Genomic DNA, 26,452 nt, shown 5'->3' with positions numbered 1-26,452 from the left:
ATCACTTAGCAGATTTAATTATAATCGTCCCCTCTCTGCTACAGTCAGTGTCAGCTGTGTCTTTTAATTCTCTAATCAGTGGTCGGCAGGACCGCTATCACCATCCCCATGCAGCTTCCCACTCAATACAGACATCCCAAAACACACAGAGACTGGTTTTGTAAAATGTTTTATTGAGTGTAGACATCTGGGCTACTGTAAAACATGCATTATCTGCAGAAGGGGGAGAGGAGCAGGTGGCATTGTCCCCGCTGTCAGCTGTGTCAGTGCTGGCACCCGTGATGGAGATTAATGAAGTATCTGGAGAGTAATATGCTCCTTCAAATGCTGCTACAATTTGGAGTGGGGGGCCGATCCTGATCTTAAATAGCAAAGCTGTCAGAGTTTAGTGAACCTGCGCTTTGGCACAGAGGGGGGATTTGATCCTACAGGACAGAAAACAAAAAGTGAGAGTGTGGCAGTGGGTGTCAGACCCGCACAGCCAGTCAGTTATGTAAAGCAGTGAATTGTTCTCTAGTCACTTTTTCTTTGGTGCATTTGGTGTATTAAATTTGAAAAAGATGATGTCTCCATCTTCAACGATGTAGTTTCTTCCCTGCTGTCTGTATTTTCCCCCTGCCTGCGAGAACAACAACAACAACAAGAAAACACAATGATTAAAAACAAACATATATTATTTTTCTTATATATTATATATATATATATATATATATATATATATATATATATATATATATATATATATATATATATATATATATATATATATATATATCTTGTATGTGTATGGTATTGTATAAGCAAATGTTACATAGTACTCTTGCTATTCATTAATTGGTAAAATGGGCACTATAAAGCACATTATGACATGTATATTGTAAAAAATAAAATAAAATAATAGTCCAGGATTAGTATCCAATCTCTTTTATCTCCTACAATAACTTAACTCCAATTGCAAATGTCATAGTCTCCCTCTCTGTTTCTTTTTTTTCTCTCTCTCTCTCACACATACACACACACACACACACACACACACACACACACACACACACACACACACACACACACACACACACACACACACACACACACACACATACACGCACAGACACACTTGCATCCATTTTTTGTTCAAGGGGTGCCTGAATTCCCACTGAGTGAATAATCCTCTCTTCTGCCCATTTAAGTTTCTTGTGCACAAGCGCAAAATGTTAATAAGTCTTTGATTACAGCACTATCAAACTTCTCAAGGAAACAAAATAAGTTCTAACATTTCTTTTGTGTACAGTAAGTGTTTGTTCTCCTTCCCGGCAAACTCAAAATAATTGACTTGAAGTGCTAATACGGACAGGTTTATGCATTCTGGTTCTGCACAGCGCACAATTAATTAGAAGAATCAATGTCCCTTTAAAGGCTCAGGAGACCATTTAATCCAAGCTCAATACCACCAGAAACACTGGATGGAGAGGGAGACAGGAAAAAAAATCAATGGCTATTTGTGATTCCTGAGTATGTATTAAACCAGACACGTCTAACTGGTTCATTTGCACTTGAAAGCAGCCATCTGGAGCAGCAAGCTTGGCTTAAGCAGATATGATTACTAATAATGTGATATCCCCGTACATGGGCCTTATTCAGGCAGCCTATTCCCACAACTGGCATTAAATAGCATGGACCTTAATGCCACAGTCAGAAACGCTCCATGTTGTTATGAGGCCCAAAAAGGGATTAGTAAGAGAGCATGCAGTAAGGAGCTGACACTCAGATCTCCACCTCGGATAACAATGGTGAAACCCCCAAGAGGCCGACACATTTCACCCTTTGTTTGCAGCTTATGAAGGGTGTGGACAATACACTGCTGCTGCATTAAATATTAAATACTTATTTAAAAAGGGGCTTGAATAGTAAAGAGATTTAAATGTTTTCATAATGCTTCCTTTCCACACTAGTCCCTGCAGGTCCCTGTGTGTCACCATAATTACATTAGTTGAGTCTGTAAGTGGGCAGCTGATGGTGGTGATAGTATGGGATTGTAACAGTGTGCTTACGGCTGCTGCTCACAAATGTCACACGTAGCAAGGTTGTAGTCATTTCTGCCTTAATTCAATTAACTGAGAATGAAATCTAATTTTTCTTCGACACAGAAATTAAATTTGAAAAATGAGCATCTTTGATGTGAAAGGCATCCTACAGTGTTGATTAACTGATTATTAACTCTGTACCTTCAGTTAGTAAATTACAGTTTACTGATATGAAACTAAATTAATGTCAAATTTGAAACAATAGTTACATAGCATTTTAAAGCATTTAGCAAAAGTACCTGCTGTACGCCCAGTTATTGTCCTCACAAATTCACCATGAAATCAGTTATTACATTTGACAGGTGTGTGCACATGAACAACCCACAGCCCAGTTAAAAGGTCAAAACAAACACCGGCCATCATAAAAATAAGATATGCAAGTCACATTTCTGCACTACCCATCCATGAAACAGTCCTTATTTGAGGAATTTCACACTTTATTTAACTTGCCGCTTTATATCACTGTCACATTCCTACAGTGGCTTGGGGATTTGGTGACAGAGAGCTCTGAGCTAACAGCACACTCTATAGATCTGATAAATGCCTGGCGAGGTGAAGAAGTGCTACCTCTGAGCGACTGCGCTGAGCTACGAACAAGAACTACCATCAGCCAGTTAAGACACATTGTGATAAAGATATGCACAGCTGGAGCAGAATGGCAGTGTTTAGAGCCAGAATCAGTTGGCTTGTCAGGAGTGGTGCTGGAGTGTGTGCAGTAATTTCTTCCCCTGAGTAAAGGTGAAGAGCAGTTTGCAGTAGGAGCTGTGTGGTGACTGTCAGCTCCACTGATCACAGGAGACTTCCCCTCATCTGCTCTGGCACCCTGACTGCTCACCTTGACAGCGCTCTCGCTGCCTTCCTCTTTAAAATCCTGGAATTTCATTACTTCCGCCATAATGAAGCCCTTCTCGAAGTCTGTGTGGATCTTCCCCGCAGCCTGTGGAGCCTTAGTTCCTTTCTGTCACAAGGAAGGAAAAGAGAGGACAAATGAATTGTTTTGGAGAAGATGGATTACAGCATGCGAACGACACAGTGTTTGATAGGGTGATAGCGTTGTGAGCATCACTCAGGGATGTTTTCAGTCGGGTTTTCTTTCCTCACTCCTGATTTCTGGATAGCTTTCCACTAGGCTGTGCTCAGCTAGGACAGCCTGGACACCGATAAGGACCCAGCACTGCTATCAAAGCCTTCTGATTCCCATTCCGTGGTGGTATTGATTTCTGTCCAAGCAATCTTGCCTCATTGTGGGTCGCTGCTCGGTTCTCTGGTCACAGCAGCAAGAAGACCCAGTGTTGCAGTGAGAGGCCAGGGTGGTATAGACCATCAGGCCTTGCAATTTTGATACACCAGAGTTTGGTAATTCAAATTCAATTCAGACCTTCAATAATATTTCTTTGTGGTAGTTGCAGGAATGCATTAAGTTCTGGAGTATGTGAGTCTGTTTTTGATGTCTTTAAATTGACTAGACAGTGCTGATTTTATGTTCAAAACATACATTTAAATGTGCCTCTAAAGTTATTTCAGATGCCAGGTTGATCGTTTTATAAATTCTTTGTGCCCTGAATCCTCTTTAACACTTGAAGACACAACTGGTGACTGATAAAATGTGCAATTTATATGCGCTGAAATAATGCTGGGCAGAAATGACAAATGACCCAAACAAGTGACGTGGCTGCTGTGTATCATTATGACTCCTGCCTGTCGACCTGCTCGCTCTCTCTCTGCTCTGCAGCTCTGTGCTCAGGAACTGTTGAGCAGTTTTAATTATGTATATAATCAGGTTGGGGTCAACATATTTCATGCCAAAAGAATGATGCGTATTTAATGACTCTAATACATTACCATCTCTTTGCAATCTCATTGACGGAGTGCTTGTGAGTTTAACTACCATTAATCAGCATCAAGGTTTGTCTATCTGGAGAAAAATAGATTAAGGGAGGGATTTTTTTTTTCATACGGCGCATTACAAGAGATCCACATTGTCCTAGTTAAGAGCTATGCAGAGCAGGCTGATAGATAATGGTCACCTCGAGGCTGCCTAATAAAGCATGTTAAAGGACTTAGGAACACGACATTACTGAGTGTAGTTTTTACAATGCAAGATATATTGGCTTAATATAGTTACTCACTGATGCTTACCTGACTAAATGCCCCTCACACACAATCAAGGCTGGCTGTAATCACTTATGTCGAGGATGACAACCGTGTTTTTTAGGATGTCTTTGAAGTGTTTCAGGACTTTTTTGTAAACAGGGAGGACATCAGTCATGCTGAGACGAGTGTGCGCCTTATGCCGGTGATGTCATCTGACAAATGTAATGCATCCTGTGTAAAAGGAGACAGTGAGCTCACCTTCGCCTCTGGCCTGTACACAGTCTAAGATGCCATAATAATAAAAAAGTAACAAGTCCCTGTTTACAGATTTCCACAGACCTGCATCATCTGCAACAACACTAATATTACCAATAATAAACATTTATGCTTAGGTGAGTCATTTAAATATGTTGTTTCTTATTTAGAAGTGTAGCAGTTCAATATTTTTCTGATTTGGTCAGTGGAAAAAGAATCATGGCAGTTTTGTTGCAAAATGTGAATATTTGTCCAAAATATCAGTGAGGGACATTCTGCTGGCAGGCAGTCTAAGGCCTATGCTGTATAACTGTGATGTCCTGTATCTATAAGTGGCCAGAGGAGATCTTCTTTGTTAACCAACAGATCAAAGAGAGCAAAACAACCTGAAAAAATCTTGAAAAATGAATACAGATCACATACACTTCTTTCCTCGTGTGTTGCAACATTAGATATATTGGATACTGTGTAAGTATATATCATTAAAAAAATACCTGGAACAGTTTAGAGTGATTGCATATCTGTTACATTTTGACCTTCCATCACCGGACTGTCAATGTCCTCTTGTGAGAAAACTGGTCCAGCCCTAAATCCAGCTTACCACAACTCAATGGGGTTTATAGTCAAATAGAAAAAAACAACATTTTTGACAAGGGATTTGTTTTGTGAGAAATCCATACATGGATCTATAATTGGTGTTTTTGACTGTTAAGACCCAGAGCTCATATTGCAGCCAGTGTTTTCCCCACCAGGCTCACCTCTGCAGTCAGGTTCCCTCAAATCATCAGTTTACGCTGATCTTCAGAAAAATGAAATTACGTGGCCCAGTATTAAGGCCAGCTTTGGTGGCGGGTGGTTGAATGTAAACAAGACCAGGACCCTGACACTCACTTACTCCTTAAAAGCCATTAATTTCAGTTTGCACTAAATTCTAAGGACCATGTAAAGAACATCATAAAAGCATTCTGAAATGTTAGACGTGCTTAAACTTGTTAGATAATTATATACATATTTTACTCATTTTGTTGTGTTGTGGATTTTGATAGTGGACTGATCTGCAATAGTGTATTAGATGAAGTTTAATTATTTATTGAGAATGAATAAATGCAATTAAATATAGTTTGAAGTATTGGCTGTAATGCTGTTAATCATTTGTGCACATTCATTTTGATTTACCATACCAAGAACACTAAAATTCATTCATCTTTTTACAACCTGCTGCAGGTTCTTAAAACATCTCAAAGAAACAGGTTGAGACTTCAAATCTCACAGGCTTTTAAAATAGGCTGAAAATACAACAAAAACACAGCTCTGATTCTAAATTCAAGCTTCATAAGATTTTTGGGCTATTATTGCTGTCAAATACCCAGAATTTAACAAAGCCTATTCAACAAACTGAACAATGAGAAGCTGGAGAATTTCCTGATAATTTGCCACTAAAATGTGGACACTGACGCTCCTCATATTCAGGAAACAAAACCTGCTGTAAAAGTTTTATTCAGTGTCAAAATTGCAATCCCTTAAAATATCTGAGGAAATGGACGAATGATTAGTATACAATTCAAATCTTAAAAAGTTTCTCAAAAAGTTACTTTATTGTATATTTTAACCACCTACATGTAACTCCTGAATCAGTCGAACACCTTATTATAGCTGCGCTCAATCCTCCCATTTGTTCAAAGAAAAAAGAGAAGATTCTTTCACCACACCAGCATGCAAAGCCAACATCTGTATTGATGTAAATGCTGCGATCCCGTTGCACAAAGCTCTCAGCGGGCCGGGCTCAGTAAACTGAGACACACAGGGAGGAGGAGCTCCCAGCAAGGCCCACAAACAGTCGAATGAAAAGCGACATCAATTTTGGCACAGACAACCTCCGTCACACAGATTAGGCAGGCACAATGCACAGGCTCCTTATCTCCAGCGGCAGGAGGAGGGCAGGCAGATCTGCACAGGATGGAAACATTCTCATGGACGTAATGGGCAAAATCAATTGTTGCCCTCCTCAATCAATGTAGCCCCCACTTTCACTGTTCAGCAGCTCACCAGTAATTGAAGTTATCCTTGGCCTGTAATGACTAGCTAAAGCACAACCATGACAAAGTTGAAAGTGTGTGATATCAGTGAGGGTGCCAGCAGGGTGGAACGTGGGACACTGTGTATTCATTTGTGTGTGAGTGTGTGTATGTCTGGTACACACCCTCACAGTCTGCACATGTGCACAGCAGGCAGCTGGCTCTTACCCGAATGGTCCATGCACGGACCTCATCTGGTCCAGCAGTGAAGAAGTACTCCAGTTGCAGGGCTGCATAGCCTGTCTTGATGATCTTGGTCAAGGCGCTGGTGGGGAGAAATTTCAGCTTGAATCGAAGGGTCTGAACTGTTTAAATATTCTTTATTGCCGCTGACGCCTAGACAAAGTTCACTTCAGTGGCAAGGCCCCATTCATTCAAATATAAACTCATTAAGTGAATAAGATGGGTCACTTCGTTTCACATAAGACATTCAACTCTCCAATGGTTTCTTTGATTAATTAGAAAGCTTGTAAGCTCATTTAGCATTTTTAAGAATTCAACCCGATGCCTCGTTCTGTGCCGCTAGAAAAAAAAATCAGCTGTCACAATTTTTCTCTCCATAGAGGTTTTCACACGAGAACAATAAACCCAAAATGCCCAAGTTATAATTATACCTACCGATGACAGATGACAGTTAAAAACTTAATTTAGAGGAAAACCCTTTGACTGAGTTGTTCAGTAAGAAGAGGGATCCTTTGCTTTATAATGGTAATTACTCTGCCATTTATTATTCTATCAGCACATGCAATTAAAGGAGTGCATGGAGGACACAGCTGATAATAAAGTGTGGGGAGACTGAATGCTAATTAACCTCTGCGTCTTGTGCTCTGTGCAGTACTTCTGTCTCTCCTCTTCACTCTGGTCCTGTAGCTGGCTCTCCAGGCCGCCGCTGAAGGGGATGACCAAGGCCCCGGGGTCGTGACTGTCCACCCACTCCTTGATTTTCACCAACCTGGTGAAACAGTAGCCACAAAACTAGTTAGAGGACTTGATTAATATGAAATTATTTGTTACACGCTAATGGATGCATATTCACGAGAGCAGCTCAACAGAAGACATTATTTTATTTTGAGCCTGGCATTACCTCCAAGATTTTTCAACATGTGCTTATATAAAGGAGCACAGATTCAAAAAGATTTAAAAAGAAATACACACTTCATGACCAATGATGGAAGAAGTATTTAGATCCTTTACTGAAGTAAAAGCAGCGATACAACACTGTTAAAATACTCTATTACAATATAAGTCTTGCATTCAAAATATTACTTAAGCACCAGTAGATGTGCAGATGTATTTATAAGTGTACATAAATGATCCCCTTTACAGTGTTGTGTATATATACAGGATCATTATTATTAATGGAGTAATGTGTGATTAGGACTTTACTGTCACGTTGGATGTCATTTTAACTACTTTTTTATACATTTGGGCAAATTAATTTGCAAAAGCCTTGATTGTATTTGGCATTTCTATCTCTATCAACTGCTTCTATCTGAGTTCTTAGAATCTTTTTGAACCATTTTGTAATTCAAATCCACTTATTCTAAAATGATCTAGAAATTTGTGTCTGTATCTTGAAAAAACAGACAATGAAGCTGCAGATTGCTGCACTCAAATTATGAAACATAATATACTTCAAAACTGTTGATTTGCATTGAGAACAGGTCAGAATATTTACAGTGAACTGATAGATAATAAATAGAGACTGGTAAGATTTTCTTTTCTATGAATATCGTATTTTAGAGGTTGATTACATCATTTGTATAAACTTGCAAAATAACTAAAGTTGTCGGATAAATGTAGTTAAGAAAAAGTCCAATAATGTATAGTAGCGTAAAATGAACACTGAAAGTCTATGTAAAGAGAGAATAAATATGTGTGTATGAGTTTGACATACCACAGAAAAGTGTGTTGCTCACCACCCTGCCAAATTTGAATGATTAAAAAAATCGCCAAATATATGAAATTAGGCTTCAAAGTTGTGTAAAACTCAGCCTTTTTCTCTGCTACCAAACAATGTGGGCGTGCCCGCCGAGTCTGCTGAAACCCCGCCCCCTACCAAGTGTCACCTGTCAATCGAAGTCACCACCTCTACCCAAAACATGGACGCTACGTCAGAGAGCTTTCTGCTGCTAACTCAGCTGCTAGCTCGGCGGCTTACTCGGCGGCTAACTGGAGACTGTAGTAGTAGTAGTGTGTGCTGAATGTATTTATACCAGATTTATACCTCTACAGCAGCAGGGGCGAATTTATGCAAATTTTCAGACCCGCCCCCTAAATCCTGAACACAGAAATCTCGAAACACAGTTTGTGAAGCCTAGCTCCACAATTCAAATCTAAATGGTTGAAATGCTTTTTACACATTTTTTAGAAATACATTTATGACCTCTTTAATGTGTTTAGAAGAAAATGTCTGAATTCACTTTACACGGTCTTTAAATATTGAATAAATGTACAGTTACATTCTACCACCAAGTTTTTGTTCCTTTGCTTAATTTTTATATAACACACAAAAAGTTAATTCACCCAGTAATTATCCAACTTAACATTTACCTTGAAGCCAGGAAGGAGCAAAACTAACCACTAAGTGTTTCCTTGCTTATAAATGTCTTTGTCATTCTCTTAACTGCCTGATTTTTTTTTCTTTTGTCTTCCAGTGCAGCAGGACACCTGACATTGCAGGACAAAGATATCCTCACAGTTAATGGTAACTCTCAGTCAGAACAATATAAGGGGGTTAGGGCAATTATGAGATTAGCCCCACAAACTCTCAGCCTGGGATTGAACAGGTCTCAAAGAACAGCATCACACAAATCCATTTTCACACGGCGGGCTGACAGAGCTCCTAGGCTAGATTGATTCTAAAGGGTCCCTGTCATTATCTGTAATCCTAGATTCCTGTTTAAAGCCCATAAGAATCAAAGACTGGGAGGGACCCAACCACCTCAATACCACATCTATTCCAATAACAATGTCACTACTTTATCACCTACAGCCACATATCACTGCCGATGCCTAATGATTGTCAATATACAATATATGACAGGGTAACAGGTCCAGGAAGATGACAGTTTTGCTTTGAATGGATGTTTTTCCCAACAAGGTAGAATCACACGACAGGGTAAATCTGAAATGCCTCATATGTCATATCTGTCTGTTCAGGTGCACATCTATTAAGAGCCGTAACCTAATATTTCCCTTTCTGTTTTGTATGCAAAGATGATGTTTGACTGCCACCGCAATAAGGTGTTCACCGGTGTCTCACCAATAAAGGACAGAAAAGTAAAGCATATTTAGTCAAAGCCAAAAACCTGAAAACATAGGAGATGGCTGCTGCTCCAAAAGGAGAAAAATCCAATCTGAGATAATAACAGCTGTAGTTTGTCACTTTTAGTAGCACAGCTAAACTGTCTCCCCTGCCAATGCCTGATCTTTCTTCTATTGAATACCTTGTTCTAAAATGTAAACCTCCATACTCCCTGACGGTGCATATCATCTGTGGCTCCACCCAACATTGTCATTGTTGGTGATATGAATATACGATGACAACTTTCATTTTAAAGTGGAGTTCCTATATTGTCCGTAAGCGGCATGTTGATGTCCCTACTCACACTAGGAGGCACACACTTAACCTGGTCATCACTGACTTCGCCACCATCAATAATCAACAGGTTTATGTCTAAGTGTGTCTGACCACAAGTTGGTCTAAATGGATTTGACATTCCTGTCACCCCCTATACCTAAGCGTGAAAGTGTCAAATGCCTTTTTGGAACTGGAAAATCACTGACCCACCCATCATGACTACGGACCTGCAGCACATCACGTGCCCAGCTTCTGCATCAGTGGATGAACTAGTATTACTCTACAATAAATCTTGAATGGTGGCTTTGAGCTTCATTTCCCTGTCAAGACATGTGAGATCAATTTTCCCACTCTGTTCCCTGGTTCACTCATGACCTGGGGAAAATAAAGACAGCTGGACGTGTTCTTTCTCCTGATTCTCCAAGACCTGGGCATGCATTTAACACTGTAGATCACACTATGCTTTACGAGTGCCTCCACACAAGTGGACTGACTTCAGTCCTACCTAGGTCCAACCATGGTTTCAGGAATGAGTATGTCTGACTGGGAGGATGCACGTCTAGTTGGTTTCACAAGGATTGGGTTTCAGCCCCATCCTGTTTACTCTCTACATACTTCACCTTGGGCATGTCATCGGCAGACATTGGATGTCTTTTCATTGATATGCTGATGATACTCAGCTGTGCATCAAAACTGCCCAAAATCCTTCTGCAGCCCTGCCTTCCAATTTATTTAGCACACAATCTACTGCTGCTTCGAACGGTTGCTGCACCTCTGTGGTCGCCATGCTCGGTGTAAACAGACTCGCTCTACAGTCGTCATCGCCTTGAGCCCGCCTCCCCGTTCTGTGATTGGTTCCCTATCTCAGGCGAAAATGTTGTCTTGGTGGCCATGCTAACGTTCTGAGCGGAGCGTAATGTCGCTGGTAAGAGAGCATGGGTATACCCAGGCTAGTCTCCTTCAGGGTTGACCACAAAGTCCTGCTACTCACACACAAATCCATCAATGGGCATGTGCTTCCCTACCTACAGGAACTGATCATAGCACAAACCTCCATCCGCAACCTGAGCTCTATCAACAGCTTGATCCACTGGGCCCCCAGTACTAAGTTCCACACCATGGGGGATCAAGCCTTCTGCTTTTCTGCACCACCCATGTGGAGCAGCCTTCTTAACCATCTGAGGGCAGTAGAGATGCTGGACTCTTTTAAAACAGGCCTAAAAACCTTTTTCTATTTATGAAAGCTTACTATTTTCTTTATGTTGTGTATTCTATGCTATACTGTAGCACTTTGGGTTTCACTAGGAATGAAATGTGTGGTACAAATTAAATGTATTATTTATTATTTATTATTTGGTGGCACATTATTTGCATTCCTCAGGTGTTGTGCTTCTACAGGCAGCTGAATAATGATTAACAAATCACTCTCTCCACACCAGTCAAGGGCTGTGATCCTTTGAATAGACTATTGTACCTGAGACTGTAATTGGTGAAGACTTGACAGAGCTGAGCCAAGCCAGCCAAGTAACAAAGAGGCTCTTGGTGGAGGACTGAGGGATGATTTTAATAATGTGAAGGCGAGACAGAGAACGTGAGCTGCAAATGAGCACGGGGGTCTCTGGGTCCTTGCACTGAGTGACACAGGACCAGACAAACACCTTGCCACAGGAACATGAAACACCCCCTTCCCTCAACTCCAGAAACAAAGCACTGTCAATTAAGAGCTTTGATGCTCCGTCAACATGACTCCCAAAACCAATTCTGTCGACTTCACTGCTGTCTACCCACACCACTTTGCAATTTGTATTTGAATCCTTTCCAATTATTTGTGTGAAATTTTATATGGATTGTGTAAATTGGGGAAAATGTTTATGTAAAACATGCCATACATTTTTTTTTGCCTTTGTTCCCATCTTTCAGTCCTTCATGATATTTCAAATGATGAAGGATACTTTAATTCACAGAAAATCAAAGTGCTGATGAGAATCATGTTTCACTGCATCATGGCCTCTTTATGTTTATGGCTAAGTAATTTCTGTGACATATAGTGTCTCCTCTTTTTCTGTAACATGAGAACGTTTATTGGCTATATCTCTTTTCGTTAATATCCTCATCTTTTAAGAAAAAAGTGTATTTGTAAAATTCTACATTCAAAATAATGTATAATGTAGTGTAACATATTTGTTAGCTGAGGTGCTCTTTTAAAAAGCTTTAACAGGTCTGAGTTACACCAAAAAAATGTTTAAATATCCAATGATAAAATGTGTGTGTGAGTGTGCATGTCTTGTCAGTCTCCCATTATGTCCCGGCATCGAGTGCCATCTCTCACTGCTCGGTTAATAGAAAGATTCAGCACTTTCTGGTCTTGATATCCTTCTCTGAACAAATGATGCCTGAAATTTTTATTCTTTTTATAATGGAATTCCAATGGCCTTTGCTGCAAATCAAGTGGAAATTTTTGCATATCAAGTGGGAAAAATTAAATGTTAACCACGTTTTAATGTGATTAAGGGTGACAGGGACATTATTTCTGCTAATCATTCACCAGCTTGAAGGCTCAAACAAGGCAGAGGAACAAGCCATGTTTGTGCTCTTCCTGATGCTCTATGACAGTAGTTTTCTTCAATATGCTTTTATCTAACTTTTACAGATCTAAAACACAAAATAGATTTTGCTTTCAGTTCACAAACATCATTAGTCTGTTTATCTTACATCTGCAAGATGGCTTTAGATTTTAAGCTTGCTGCAATTATAATACATCTAATTTAAAGCTCTACATATTGTTAAATGACAAAATGAAAATTTAAAAAAAGCAATTGGAGCTTCCACAACAGATTGGGTCTGAATGGAAACGTCCCACAGGGGTCCACCCTCTGGGGCTAGTCTATTTGTCTTTTTGTGTGGGAATCCTGAGGGGGGGTGGATAATTCCTGTGTTTCTGCATGCCTGGGGCTTCCCTGGGCTTTGTCAGAGCTTTGATCTGCTTAAATGGCTCAGGAGGGGAAAACAATGGGAGCTTCCAAAGTACAGGGGCAGCTACCTGAGACAATGACCTGGGCTTGCGTCTAACATACATTCATACAGGTTGGCTTTATTTGGAGTGCTTAGCCAGTTAAGCCTGTAAAAGGTGGGCCATCATCTCCAGTTTGAGTGCTCCTTTCAGATGCAATTGAATGCTGACTGACCTGAAGAGTAATCCACTACCTGGGTCCTCCACAGTTCCATCCCTGACACACCCGCAGGTGAAGGGCCCAGCACCTGAACCTGGCAGCCTTTTGTGTTACTAAGATATTTCACATTTCTTTGCAGCTACTGGCTTGCATGCCAGGCAAAGACTCATCAAGTAATAAACCCTGGGTCCCCTCTGTTCTGATGGTCACAGGTTGCAGGGAAGAGAATCTTAGGGGGTTAGGATGCTGCGGCACACAGCGTATACTAACTCCCTCCCCTTTCCTTCCTCTGTGAAGAAAGACAGAAATGAGAGGTATGAGCTCATGGTGGCTTTTGAGGCTGGGAAGTCGGGGGCTCTGTGGGAAGCTTTTCATCCTCCCAGTGGTGCGCTCCTGAGCGACGAGAGTGCAGACGCTCTCTCCTCCCTGTGGCCATGGCTGCATGGAAAGCCATTACACATCAGTATCTGAGAAGGAAGGATATCTGACACACACATATACACATATACACACACACACACACACACACACACACACACACACACACACACGCACTATTGCCAATATTGTCAACTTCTTTCAGCCTTCAAAGCAGTCATGGGCTGAAGGAAACAGAACCCAGTGCAGGCACAATGGGAGCAGCTTTAATTAAGAGCATCATCTCACATCATACCTAAAACAAACGTCAAGGGTGGGCTTGTAACAAGCTTTTTTTGAACAAGTTTTTTTTCCTTTGATTACTAAACCCATTAAACTTTTGAAGACAAATCTTGTGACGTTAAATGTTTGCACATGATAGCTAAAAAAGACAGTAACAGACCAACTTTCCCAGTTTCATCTCTATGACGGTTGTTGAGACATTATCAAAGCTATGGCCATGTTTAGGGTTTTTGTGAGAGCTGAATGAAAAACATTGGATATTAAAACAGTAACTCACGAGAGTACATTGTACATTACCCAAAATAATTCTCTATATGGGGTATCCATGCTGTCATTCACAGCGGTTGACTGGGTGAGAGAAAATAAGGGGGCTGGGGTAGAGTGGGGGAGTCATCAAGATGTGACAATTGTGACAAGAGCAGGCAAAGTGTAGCGCCAAAGAACACCACACGGATTTCTCCATCTCTTCTTTTTTTCCTGGATGACAGCTTAATGTCTACCACATGCAATATTTATTCTCATCGTGTGTCAGACTGTCTAGCTGTCCTAGGGAGTACAAAGAATGCCACTTATTAGAATAAAAGCAGAGGGAAGGTAATCAAGGACATATGTAACATCAGCCAATCATGCCCCCTTCCAATCCAGCATCTTTTTTCCAACAATAATCCTGATAATAAGCGTTGAGGAGCTGTATGTGGCAACACTAAATTCATTTATTTTTCTCATTAGAGCTGGCAAGGCTGCAGGCGACGCACTGTGGCATGTGTGTTCGCTCTTAACCTTATCACAAAGATAATAAAAAGCATAGCCCAACAAAACCAAGGCTATCAAAATATATCATTAGACACACTTGAAACTTGCAGACATTTCTTTTATGTCTGCAAAGCCAAACTACAGGATTTACAGGGTGCCTTCAGGAGAAAGCAGTGCTGCTACAGAGGTGTCTACATACATTATGAACGACAGGAGACTCACTCAGCATTAGTGTCCTGCAAACTGATTTCTTGCAGGATCATTATGAGGCAAACAAGAAGCTCATTTGCTTTTGTGACAGAAGAAATGTCTTTTGTCCCAAGTTTAGGGTCTATCTCATTAGTTACAACTACAGCAGCATGTCTTAACCACCGAGACACAACAAAGACAACAGGGTGACATTTGACATGTCAACAGTGTCCTTTCATTTCTTGAACTAGGGGCAATCAATAACTGGGCTAACTGGGCTAACTGGACCGACAAGACTTTATTAACACCATCTGTTTCAGTTTTACTATACAGCTTGTCCTGTTGTTTTCTCTCATTGAAAACAAGCTAAAAGGATCCATTAGGACTGACTGTGGACAGTACGGGTACACATCTCACTGTGGAATAGTGTCTCTCAGGATCCCACACTTGTGCACAGTTGTCCACTGTGCACAAGTGTGGGAAATAGAGCAAGTGATCGTATATCTCCCACATGGCTTTGAAAAGTGAACTGTAACTCCCAAGATAGTAGTTCCTAAAAACTTGGATGGAGTCAGTGGTTTTGCACTCAATAAAGTTTCAGTTGTGTTTATGGGAATTATGGTTTGGAATGGCTGAAGTGGGTTTCAGAGACTGCTTTCATGGAGTGGCTTCAAGTGAATCATAATAACCCCTCCCCCCTCAACCCATCTCAGTTTTTCTGCTGTCTCTAAAATCTTGAGGGGTACTTAGAAATTGCCAGCTTCTTGCCAAAATGATTAGACAAAAAGAAAATACATATTACTGGGCCCAAAAATTGATATCCAAAATATAAGTCAAAAATATAAGTCATTTCTATAGCTGAGAAGATGAAGGATCTATTTACCATATGACCTGTTTGGAGAAGACATATAGATGGGTGACAAATTAAAGGGAAAAACCAACATAAAGTGTCTTGACAGAACAGGTTAATTGTGCCCTTGCATTGATTCTACAAGTGTGTGAACTCTACTCAACCGATGAACACGGTTCTTCCAAAATATATTCCCTCATTTGGTGTTTTGATGATGGTGATGGAGAGCACTGTCTGACAAATTGGTCCAAAATCCTCCATTCAATTGGGTTGAGATGTGGTGAATGTGAAGGCCATAACATGTTATTCACATAATTTTCATACTCATCAAACCCCTCATGTCCTTTGGATGGGGGCATGGTCATCCTGGAATAGACCACTCCCATAAGGATAGAAATGTTTCATCACAGGATAAAGGGGATCACTCAGAAGAAATTTATATTGCTTTGCAGTGACCCTACTCTTTGAGGGCGACAAGTGGACCCAAACCATGCCAGCAAAACGCCCCCCACTGCAAGCATTCAGACCTGTATTGGTTTTTCCTTTAATTTGTCATCCATCTGCAGGTAAAATATATATAAGCTTCTGGGGCAGCATATCTGACATGCTGCAACTGTTGGTGGAGTCTCCTCTACTTTAATTGTCAATGCTCCTCCTACAGGCCAACTAGAGAATCCGATTCAGAAAAGTATTTTTCCTGTCTCCATTGTCCTTAAAACATGGGTGGATTTGTTTAAACTTTGCTCCAGAGATGTCACCTCATATTTACACTGTCATTTGGGTGACACACCAGTTATTCTGGGGTCACTCAATACCTTTGTTGAAGAAATTCACTCAAGTCCCTCACCGATATCCCGGTGTATCAATAAACATCCAACACCACAGCAAACTTTGAACAAGGACTTGAGTGAATTTCTTCAACACCTTACAATATAACTTCCTTACCCTTCCCTAAAAAGACAGCAGACTCTAATCTTTAAAAAGAAGTCATACATTCACAGTTTGAAGAAATAAGGCAAGGTAATTTCTTAAAATAGCTAGAGTATTAGAATAGCTTAGTAGTATAAATAAATTGAGCAGTCGTTTCTCATGAAGGTGTAAATTGTGCATTTGTTGGGGATTACTTTCAGCTGCAGATACACATGGTTTCCTAGCAAGTATCCACAGAAACATGATGGTGTCCAAGTTCACTGTAATGAAAGATCATGTGACCCAGTACAATGATGTGGCTTATTGATATGTTCCTAATAGTTTTTGGATGACAATGCAGACCATACCTGTTAAGAGAATTTTTAGAAGAAGATATTTGTTAATTAATAAATAAATAGACAAATAGAATATTTAAAGACGTATCTTTTAACTTACACTGACAGGAGAGGTGAGCGTTCAGTGCATTGTTTAAGGTAGGTAACAATGATGTCTGCTGAGATCAAACCAAATACCCACGTCAATCTCACCAAACAAGTTCCTTTTTTAAACACATAGTTATCTAAAAATGTGGCTCAAGAAGATTCCTCAAATTTTTAATTTTATGGCATGACTTGCTCATATATAATACCAAACCGGACAAATTTGGCCAGGATTAATTACAGAAAATCAATTTATGCCTTAGTGGCATAAAAAAAAAAAGGTTCACTGAAAGAGCAACTGTGGTGCACAACTATGTCAGCTGTGGTTTCCCAACTTAAAGCAGAAAGAAAAGCAGGGCAGAAGTACTGTAACTAATGTGACGCACACTGAGAGGCAAATAATGTTCAAATAAATACTGAACTGTGAGTTTAAATGAATGTAATAATAAGACTTAAGGTAAGTCGATAAAGACAGAAGCACACATGTCTGTGCCCATACTGTACAAACACACACACAGTGCACACAAACACTTTCATAAAGGCTAAAATACAGTCACCCTCCCTCTAAAATACACACACACACACACACACACACACACACACACACACAGTTAATAAAAGCTTCAAGCAATGGTACCCTGCAGTTCTTACACTCACCAGGAGAACACACATGGCAGAAGCATTCTCAGACAGGTCACGCTTGCTGGTTTCCTTAAAGGTCAACTCATCTACTTAAGAGGCACCAATTTACTTTAATGCACGTTGTCCAAAAGAAGAAAAAAAAGGAATGACAAGAAAGACATCACAGCATCTGGAGTGTTCTGCACGTTGTCTTTTGCCTTAACAAAATGTGTCTGCTCTTAGTTCTCTGAGGAGGATGAGGATTGCATAAATATCTGATACTGAACCTATTAAAAGAAATAAAGACTGATAAAAATGGTGAGGCAACAAGCTTTTAAAATAAACAGTATCTTAACTGACAAGTGAAAACACACAAACACTGGGAAGGCTGCAGCCACCACATTATCAACAACGCTCTAATGACCCTCTCTAACACACAAACTACAGAATGTGCACCAGAGAAAAAGTCTTCCAGGCAGCTCACTGATGCCGAGGAAAGAGGAGAAAGCCTCTTGATAAACTCTTGTAGATGCCATTCCCTATCACGCAATGCCTCTCAGTCATAAACACATGACAAATGCGGCCTTAATCATTTTTTACGAGCGGGGATGTGCAGGGGGCAGTGCATGGCTAGAGGGGAGAGGGGAGCGGTGAGCAGCAGGCGGCCCCCTCTGCACAGAGGAGAGGGCTGTGTGGTAAAGTCTCCTCTGGAACATCACTCGGCCAGCGCGCCTTTGATCTCCACACCGCAATTACGCCAGCATCCAAATGAGCATGGAGTCGCCTCTGAAACAGACTTCAAACATGCACATGTACGCATTCTCATACACATGCACTGTATAGGATTGGAGCCATGTGCTCCTCTCAACAGTAAATGATGTACTGTCTCCAGCAGAGAACCTGGGGATGAAAGGAGGCCTTGCTCCTCGTCTGATCCTTCCATTAATGATGGCTTGCTAAAGCTAATACTGTGTATTCTTGTCTAAACAAGGGCAGCCTGGTATGTGGTTCCCGTACTCCAAACAGGATGATCTTGGTTAACAATGGACTGTTTCTGGAGTCTCAAAAAGTCTGATAAAACTACTGTAACCTTGAATGTGTGACAAAAGCTGGCACAATAATTCAGTGTTTTTAAAAAAAACTGTCTCCACAACTTGCAATTGAGCGTTCATAATAATAAAATCAATTAACTTATATACATCATAATACATACAACTCCCAAAATAATGTTTGGTAATGCAAGTTGGTGAAATAAAAACATTAACATTAACATAAAGTCTGACAGGCAGCATGCATTGAACAAAACACCTCAAATATAAAACAGTGCTTGAAAAAAATGCAGGGAACAGAATCTGTGAAATGGCTTGAATGAGAGAGAAGATGAAATTGGCTTATTTGCCTCATTCTAGGATTCGCCTTCTTTTCCTCCACACATTAAAGCTGAGATTGCAATTTGTCTTGCGTTTGCTTTGAATAGTCCTTAACCGTATCATCATCTCAACTGTGCTGGTGGAAAAACACGGGAGCATGGCGACGGCCAAATGGCAGTCTGGCGTCTCCACTGCAGACTAGCTGCCATTAGGGCTGAGAGCAGCATTTATTGTATACAATTAGGGCCAGCTAGATCTACCTGTAATCATCTCCATACAGGTGTGAGCTCCTCTCTGGACAAGGGAAGTGACTCATCACTTGTCAAACATCACCACTTTGATGTTGGCATTGTTCACCGTAGGGCCCTCAGGACACCTGAGCACTACTGTTTGCCTGTTTAAAACGCTCTATGATTTATTGCATTTCACACAGTTTAAAAAACACACACGCAATGAGAAAAAAAAACCCTCTCTTCCTACTGATGACAGATGTTCCACATGCCATGAATCATTTGATTTATGTCTTCTTTCCCTCCTCCCTCCGTCTGACAGTCATACTTTTGTGTCAGGAACATTTTAGCAAACAGTCATAGGTAAACAACTTCCTTTGTGTCACAATGCTGCCAAGTAAAGCACAACAAAACAAATTTTGTAAGAACTGACACCGCAAGCCTAGAGGGCAATTGGAAGAGTGCGATAACAATCCACAAGTTGGTGTTATTGACAAAACGGCTGATGTGTGGAAAAGTAGCCCTTTCAGATATAATGGATGTCTAACACCAGTTGTCTAGATCTGCTCTCGCTGCGGCCGGATGAACATTACTTTAAAAAAGTGTTCCTGACAGAAAAGGAGGATCATAGACTTGAAAAGTTTATATTAGTGCATTAAACGTCATCCTCAGTCAGTACAGATTATGAATGATGTTTCCTTTGCAACGTTAAAAGTACAAACCTCTGTAGATAATATCAAAAAGCAAAACACCCAGCTTCTTCTACTCACCATGTGTAAACCAGGCCTCAGTTGTCTTTTTAATCTGTGGGAATCTAACAGCTGTAAAGTGAAACTTGTAAAGCATGTTGCTACTATTCTTGTCTGGAGCAACAACATGTGAGGACAAAACCAAATATTTGGAGCAAAGCCATTTCAGATTTTATAGTATTTAAAGTTCGCACAAGGAACTTTCATTCTATGCTGATTTTGGGGGCCCCTGTGGACAAAAACAGTAGTGCTCCTTGGAGAGAAAACTGCATTTCCCATCAGCATCATTGCTTCATGCTGTAAACATTTGATCTGGTATTTGGGTTGTATGTGAGTGAAACAACGCAACTTATTTTTTAAACATTTTTTTATATACACAGCTGTTGCAGGAGGCATAGTGAGGAGGTAATGTATGTGTTTGTGGCTATGTATATAATAAGTGTAATATGATGAGGGTGAAACAAAGTCAGAACTTTTAGAACTGTTCATACATACTGTTCTTGGTTGTAATGTAAGGCTGCATTTGTAATGTAAGGCTGCATTCACATCAAATCCAAGAAGACTTTACTTTTATTATTATTAAATGAAGAGAAATGTCTTCCTCTTGTCCTAATAAAATCTTTGTACTTCCGCACGCTACAATGCTACATTTAATGTAAACAAAAGCTCTTCCGGTCTGCGTGCTGTAAATCGTTTAATCTGATTTTTTGGGGAATCCGACCCAGTGGCAGGCATTTAGAATAACTCTATAGAAATAGTCAATCTTCTTGCTGATGGTCTCATTTGCTCATGTAGGTCATACAGAGGCATCAGTATTAAGTTGAGACTGTTTCATAACCAGTTAAAAACTCCTCCTAGTTGCTTTAAAGAGTGATTCATATGATTTATTGACTGTTTCCAGAAGTTATGAATTACTTGTTTGGTTTTGAATGTACTTGTGTTTGTTGCTTTGTCATTTAAAGCTTTTACTCTCTTTGATATCATATGGAAATGAGACATTTTGATGGAAAATGGAGACCATATGTTAGTATGTGCTTAATGAAGTGCAGAGTCTGGGGGCTGGTTGGGGTTTGCAGAGTTGGATGTTATGTTAGAGCATACTTAGTGCCACCTCCAGGCAGATCCTCTCACAAAGATATGACCGTTTCTGTCAGCAGGAGCTCACAGTCAGTAGATCAGTGGGAAATAACTCACACACATACTTTTCACACCCAAGCACATGCGTACACAAACACACACACGCATACTGTTTGTAACTGAAATGCAGATCGAGTCAAAGTTGGTAGAAATCAATGTAACTCCACACATAAGTAAAAGGAAAGCTCTTTGGTGATGATTAATGAGCGCAATGAGTCGACTCCCGCCCTACTTCGAAACACTTACCATTTGTTCTTTTTCCTGATGTAGTCTTTCTCCGAGAGGTTAACGAGGTAAATCATTGGTTTGGATGTCAAAAACAAGTATTTGTTCAACACTTCAATCTGTGACAAAGACAGACATGGCAAGTACTGAGAATCTAAACTTTCCAAAGTAGCTTTTGAGGACAGCACAGACAGAGATGATTGAAGCCAAATCAAATTAGGGTCTGGTGTAAAAGCACGGTGGGGAGCAACTATAAAGCCTCTAAATCAGGATCAGCACGGCCAGATGTCATTAGCTTGTACAAAAGTAATGTCAAAATACAACCAACAAAAGACTGTGCATAATATTAACTTGTGATTTGCACAAAAGACGCTTTGCTAAATTTAAAAAAAAGGAGAAAACTGCAGTTGGACTTATAACCAGGATTAATCACATTAATAAATTTAACTGTAACATCAAAGGCTTACCTCCTTGTCGTTCCAATCGTGATAGTAGCGGACGTGTTTCTTTTCATCCAGTACCCAGCTCTTGATTTTGCACATAACGTCCTGTTTGGGGTTAAAAGAGAATGAACAAGAAGCCATTAAAGGAGATGAAAAAGAATATAAACCCAGCAGGGTATGGGGTAATTATTTCCTAAATGCATGGCATCCTGATGCCAAAATGAACAATGGCTGTGCTCACATTCAAGCAGGAGTGGCTTGGCTTTGACAGGGATAGCATGCACAAGACCCCCTTCCCTCCTCTAAATCATGACAAAATGCCTTCTGGGGTGTCTCGCTTAGAGTCACAGTTTTGAACATCAATATTCCATCGGGACGGTTTAATGAAAAGGATAGAGAGGAGACAAAATTGGAAAGAGCAGGGAACTAATTGGAAGTTGGTTAGTTAGGTGTAAATTATTGGTCCTTCCTCAGGCACTTTGCAGAATGTAGTCATACTGAATATGCACTAGTGAGGTACAGAACTAATTATTCACTGTTTCTTCTGGAGAAAATATTGAGCATTTCCAGCTATGTATGCCTCATTCATTACTGAGGTACTTGTGGGTTGAGACCACAGGCAAGACTGGGTCTTGACAGGATCTGGAAGCGGAAAAGGGTGGGAAAATGGGAGGGAGGTAGTTATAAAATTTGTAATAAAGAAATTGAGCCTATTATTGTTGATCCAGCCCCACAGAAATTAGCGGAACACATTCTTTTTGTTCCTGTCAACTTGACCTCCCCCGTCATATAAAAACTCCCCCACCCCCGAAACACTCCCCCTACCTCCTTTTCCCTCCCCAAACCCTTGCAGCACTTCACAATCATACTCCCTTTTGAAAGAACTGAGGAAAAAATCCTGCCAGAGCCTCAATTACACAATGGCAGAAAAAGCTCCACACACTGACCCCCAGCCAGCTGCATTCACTCTCTGCACATCTCTCTCCACAGGAATTCTAAAGGCCTTTTAGTCAGGCAGCCAGAGTGCAGCCAGCGGGAGAGAGCGCAGGAAGAGCTGCATACACTCCGCCCGCGCCGGCCCAAGTCTTCACAGAGAGATTAATCATCTGTGAAATGGAAACAGCAAACGGCCAGTGACACAGGCTGAACCCGCTCCAGGTTTCCCTCATCAGCTCGCAGCCGCCGTGCAGCGCTCCTCTAACAGGCAGGTGTTAATAAAAGGCATATAGGTCCCACAGGGGTCAAACACATACGCCTGCCACCATGAAGCGCCGCTGGTGGGCTGGCTTCTTATTATTGTTTTGTAAGGATAGGGATTTTGAGGATTCATACGGACAAAAGCAATGAAACATTGTTCTTGTAAACACAGCACCAACAGAACGGGTTTAAATCTTTATAACAATGCATACATATGAGCCCTGTTCTGGCTGCATGCACATAAATTCAGCTTAAACTCACAATGAAATATGAAGTGACTTTTTCATCTTGACAACAAGTTTTAACCATAATATACTACTTTACAGTGAATCCCAAATTTGTGATTTTGATGCATTTTCCTTACAAAATCTTATTTTCCTCAGCTCAAAACATAACGCATAACAGCAAATCTACAGCTGTAGCAGTAAGCGTACAAAAACTCCAACCAATAAAACCTCCACCATATTTTTTTTCATCAATTTTGCCCCCTACCGAGCAGATAAAACTACATTCCTCTCCCTAAATTATCCTTTGTTGTTTACAATTTTAATCATCCCCTTATGTTATTTATGTCTTGCCCAACATCCTGTTTCAGCAGGAAGTACATTAAAAAAAGAAGCAAGATGCCCTCAAAAGCTTCGTGTTTCATTTGTATCACAAACTGCAGATGTTCAGCTTTATTCTTCTGGGAATACATGCCCTATACTTTATAATTACATACCACTATATGAAGTTGTTATCCTCCACAGTAATATGGTTTGGTGCAGTGTTTTTATATCTTGTATTGTAGTAACAATGTGCAGTACATTTCCTAAACTGCCTGGATTTCTCTGCAAGAAACTACTTTGCACTTTCACTCCAAGACTCGATGAGAACAAACAAAAAAAAAAGCAATTTAATTAAGCTGATTTTTTAATCAGGCATATTTTTCTCATTCTTATTCATGCAGCAAATCACTTGTTGGTTTAGTCAATTTGATTTCTTCTGACAGAACATATGAAAATGTGAGAACGTCTCTTTCAATCAAATGTTTTATTTTAAAGACACAGCTTAATGCAAACTAGACTCATAAAGGAGGTGCTTAAGTATTAAAGGTGCGTCATCTTGAATCATACCAGATTTACTAATGTGATAATAAATAGCTATCTTAAATTAAAGTTAAAGTTTCCCTACCATTTTAATTTAATTAAAACTATTTTTTTAAATATACTATATACTGGATAAAGGCAGTACTTACTCATAAAATTTGAGGCCACATACAGACTGCATTTCGACAATGGAAATTTAACCTCAGTTCAAAGGTCTTTCAAATTACTCAATATAAAAGAAATTCTAAATAGTTACCTCAGAATTGACCTTCTATTTGATATTATCCAGTATATTTATTAAAGAAAATACAAGCACTATTGTTTCTTTTAAATTGAACATTTACAGACGAAGGCGTGATGGATGCATTTTGCATATAGATGCTAACATAAACATGTATATGTGATAATGTGACAACTAACAGCTGAGAGCATCAAACGCCAGGCTCAGTCTGTGAGACAATCACACAATCCCTTCCTTCTAAAAGTGTGGCGCAGCCTTTGATAAGCACCATTCTTTGCCATCTAAAGAGGTCTTCTATAGATTTCACTTGCCGACGTGTGCACAACCTTTGACAAGTAATGTAGATCATTTTTATTCATTGCCTAAAATTGTTAGCAATTATGTGCATAAGCGGCCACCTGCCTAGCCTGAATGGCTCCTGTCTGTGGGGCTACAGGGGTGTTGGGAAGTGCTGTTGGCAGTAAAGGGGGGTGAGGTGGAGGGGCGCTCAGACACGGGGCCTCTGCAGCAGGTGAAATAGCCCCTCTCGTTAGTGTAATGAGTGGTCAGAGCCTCAGTGTGTCGGGGCCTGAAATTGGGCATGCCGCTTCAAGTGAAAGGCCAGATCCCCTCGTGTGCTGGCCCATCCTGTCCTGCACCAATGATGGAAGGGCATCATAAGACATTTACAACCAAATCATTGCACAAGTTGGCCATTCAGCCTCATTACCTTAACAATATGCCCAGCTGAATGTGTGTGCATCCACATACATTTTGATCTGACATTCAGTGTTTTTTTTCAGATCTTTGCCTGCATTTTGCCCTGCACCTTGCTGCATACAACCAAGGAATCCTCTGTCAAAGAATATTCTAAACATTTACGGTATTCATATCGAGATATAGGCATATGTGTCACCCACTGTATGGCCTTACACAATTTTCCGAGCTGCTGTAGGTGTATAAGCATGAGCCGTAGCTCTGCCATGATTTGAGTATTACTTTAGATGTAAAGAGCTGTGTGGAAACACTTTCATTAGCCCAGTGCTGTGACCCAGGGTCGGCAGCTGAATAAGTAACTCTCTATTAATGATTTCTACAGCAGAAAACCCCTGACCCCTGATCACTTTCAATCTCAGAAAGGGAGAAAAATGGGGCAGGGGGAGGGGTGAGACCTATTGGAGGGAGATTAAAAAAAACATACTTTTTTTTCCCTCCTTGGCCATGTGTGTGGGAGGGTTATTATTTGTGCCTTGCTGTGAGGGGGAGCAAAGGGCCTGCTGGGACATTGACTCACGTATTCTGGTTTGAGTTTCTTGTCACCGCCTCTAATGGCAGTCTTCTCCAGCTTGTCAATAATAGGGCCGATCATCTCCTCATCCTTCAGCCTCAGCTCCTCGTGGATGATCTCCATATCCCTCACGGGGTCCACTGTTCCCTCAACATGGATGATATCCTCATCGTCAAATGCACCTGCGGCGATGGGACACAAACACAGAGAGAGAGAGAGCATCAGTATAGAATTTTTTTATTCCAGAAACGACAACACTGCATTACACAAACACATACAGTACATGCGACTGAATCAGTGGAACAGAATCAATGACATTGATTTTTTGAGATCGAATGTGAAACAGTGATTAGATTTAGCCCCCAAAAAATCATTAGATTTTTTTAGAGAATGTGGGAAAAATATACATCCGCATGAGAAAGCACAGTGGGAGTCACAGGAAAGTCACAACAAATGTAATAAAATATGCTTAAATATATTTAGTCTTTCTTTTTGGTGTCAGAACTGTAAGAAACCATCTTACAGCGTCAAACAAGTTCACCTAAAATGTGAAACCTTGTGGCTTTAAGTGCAATAAGCAGATTTGTCTGCCAATCTGTTTGAAGTGGAGAGTGTTTGTTCATATATTCTTATACTCATTTGTCTAAAAACCATTAGCCATCTATCAACAATAAGTAAAAAAAACAAACAAACAATAAACGAAAAAAAAAACTGGGTATGATTTAACAGAAAAGAGTCAACATTCATAAACAAAAGAGGACAGTCTTCCCCTGATCATTTGCGTCTTATCTGTGGCTGTGCTGGTGATTAGGTAATGAGGCTCTG

The 26,452-nt window shown here is 40.4% G+C and overlaps 1 protein-coding gene across 1 annotated transcript in view; it reads right to left on the bottom strand.

The window, feature by feature from the left end:
• Positions 1-173: 173 nt before the first annotated feature.
• The window catches only part of LOC128368368 (obg-like ATPase 1), a 44,835-nt gene continuing 18,556 nt past the window's right edge, over positions 174-26,452 (bottom strand). The window contains exons 5-11 of the mRNA XM_053329157.1: positions 25,634-25,809; positions 21,859-21,939; positions 21,413-21,510; positions 7,317-7,457; positions 6,674-6,770; positions 2,917-3,039; positions 174-619 (exon numbers count right to left, since the gene is read on the bottom strand). Coding sequence (XP_053185132.1) covers positions 518-619; positions 2,917-3,039; positions 6,674-6,770; positions 7,317-7,457; positions 21,413-21,510; positions 21,859-21,939; positions 25,634-25,809 — 818 coding nt within the window. The 3' untranslated portion in view covers positions 174-517. The remainder of the gene's footprint in view (positions 620-2,916; positions 3,040-6,673; positions 6,771-7,316; positions 7,458-21,412; positions 21,511-21,858; positions 21,940-25,633; positions 25,810-26,452) is intronic.

Source organism: Scomber japonicus, chromosome 11, assembly GCF_027409825.1.
Source record: "Scomber japonicus isolate fScoJap1 chromosome 11, fScoJap1.pri, whole genome shotgun sequence".
Taxonomy (NCBI): domain Eukaryota; kingdom Metazoa; phylum Chordata; class Actinopteri; order Scombriformes; family Scombridae; genus Scomber; species Scomber japonicus.
The sequence above is the reverse complement of the archived record's forward strand: the minus strand, read 5'-3'. Positions and strand labels throughout refer to the sequence as shown.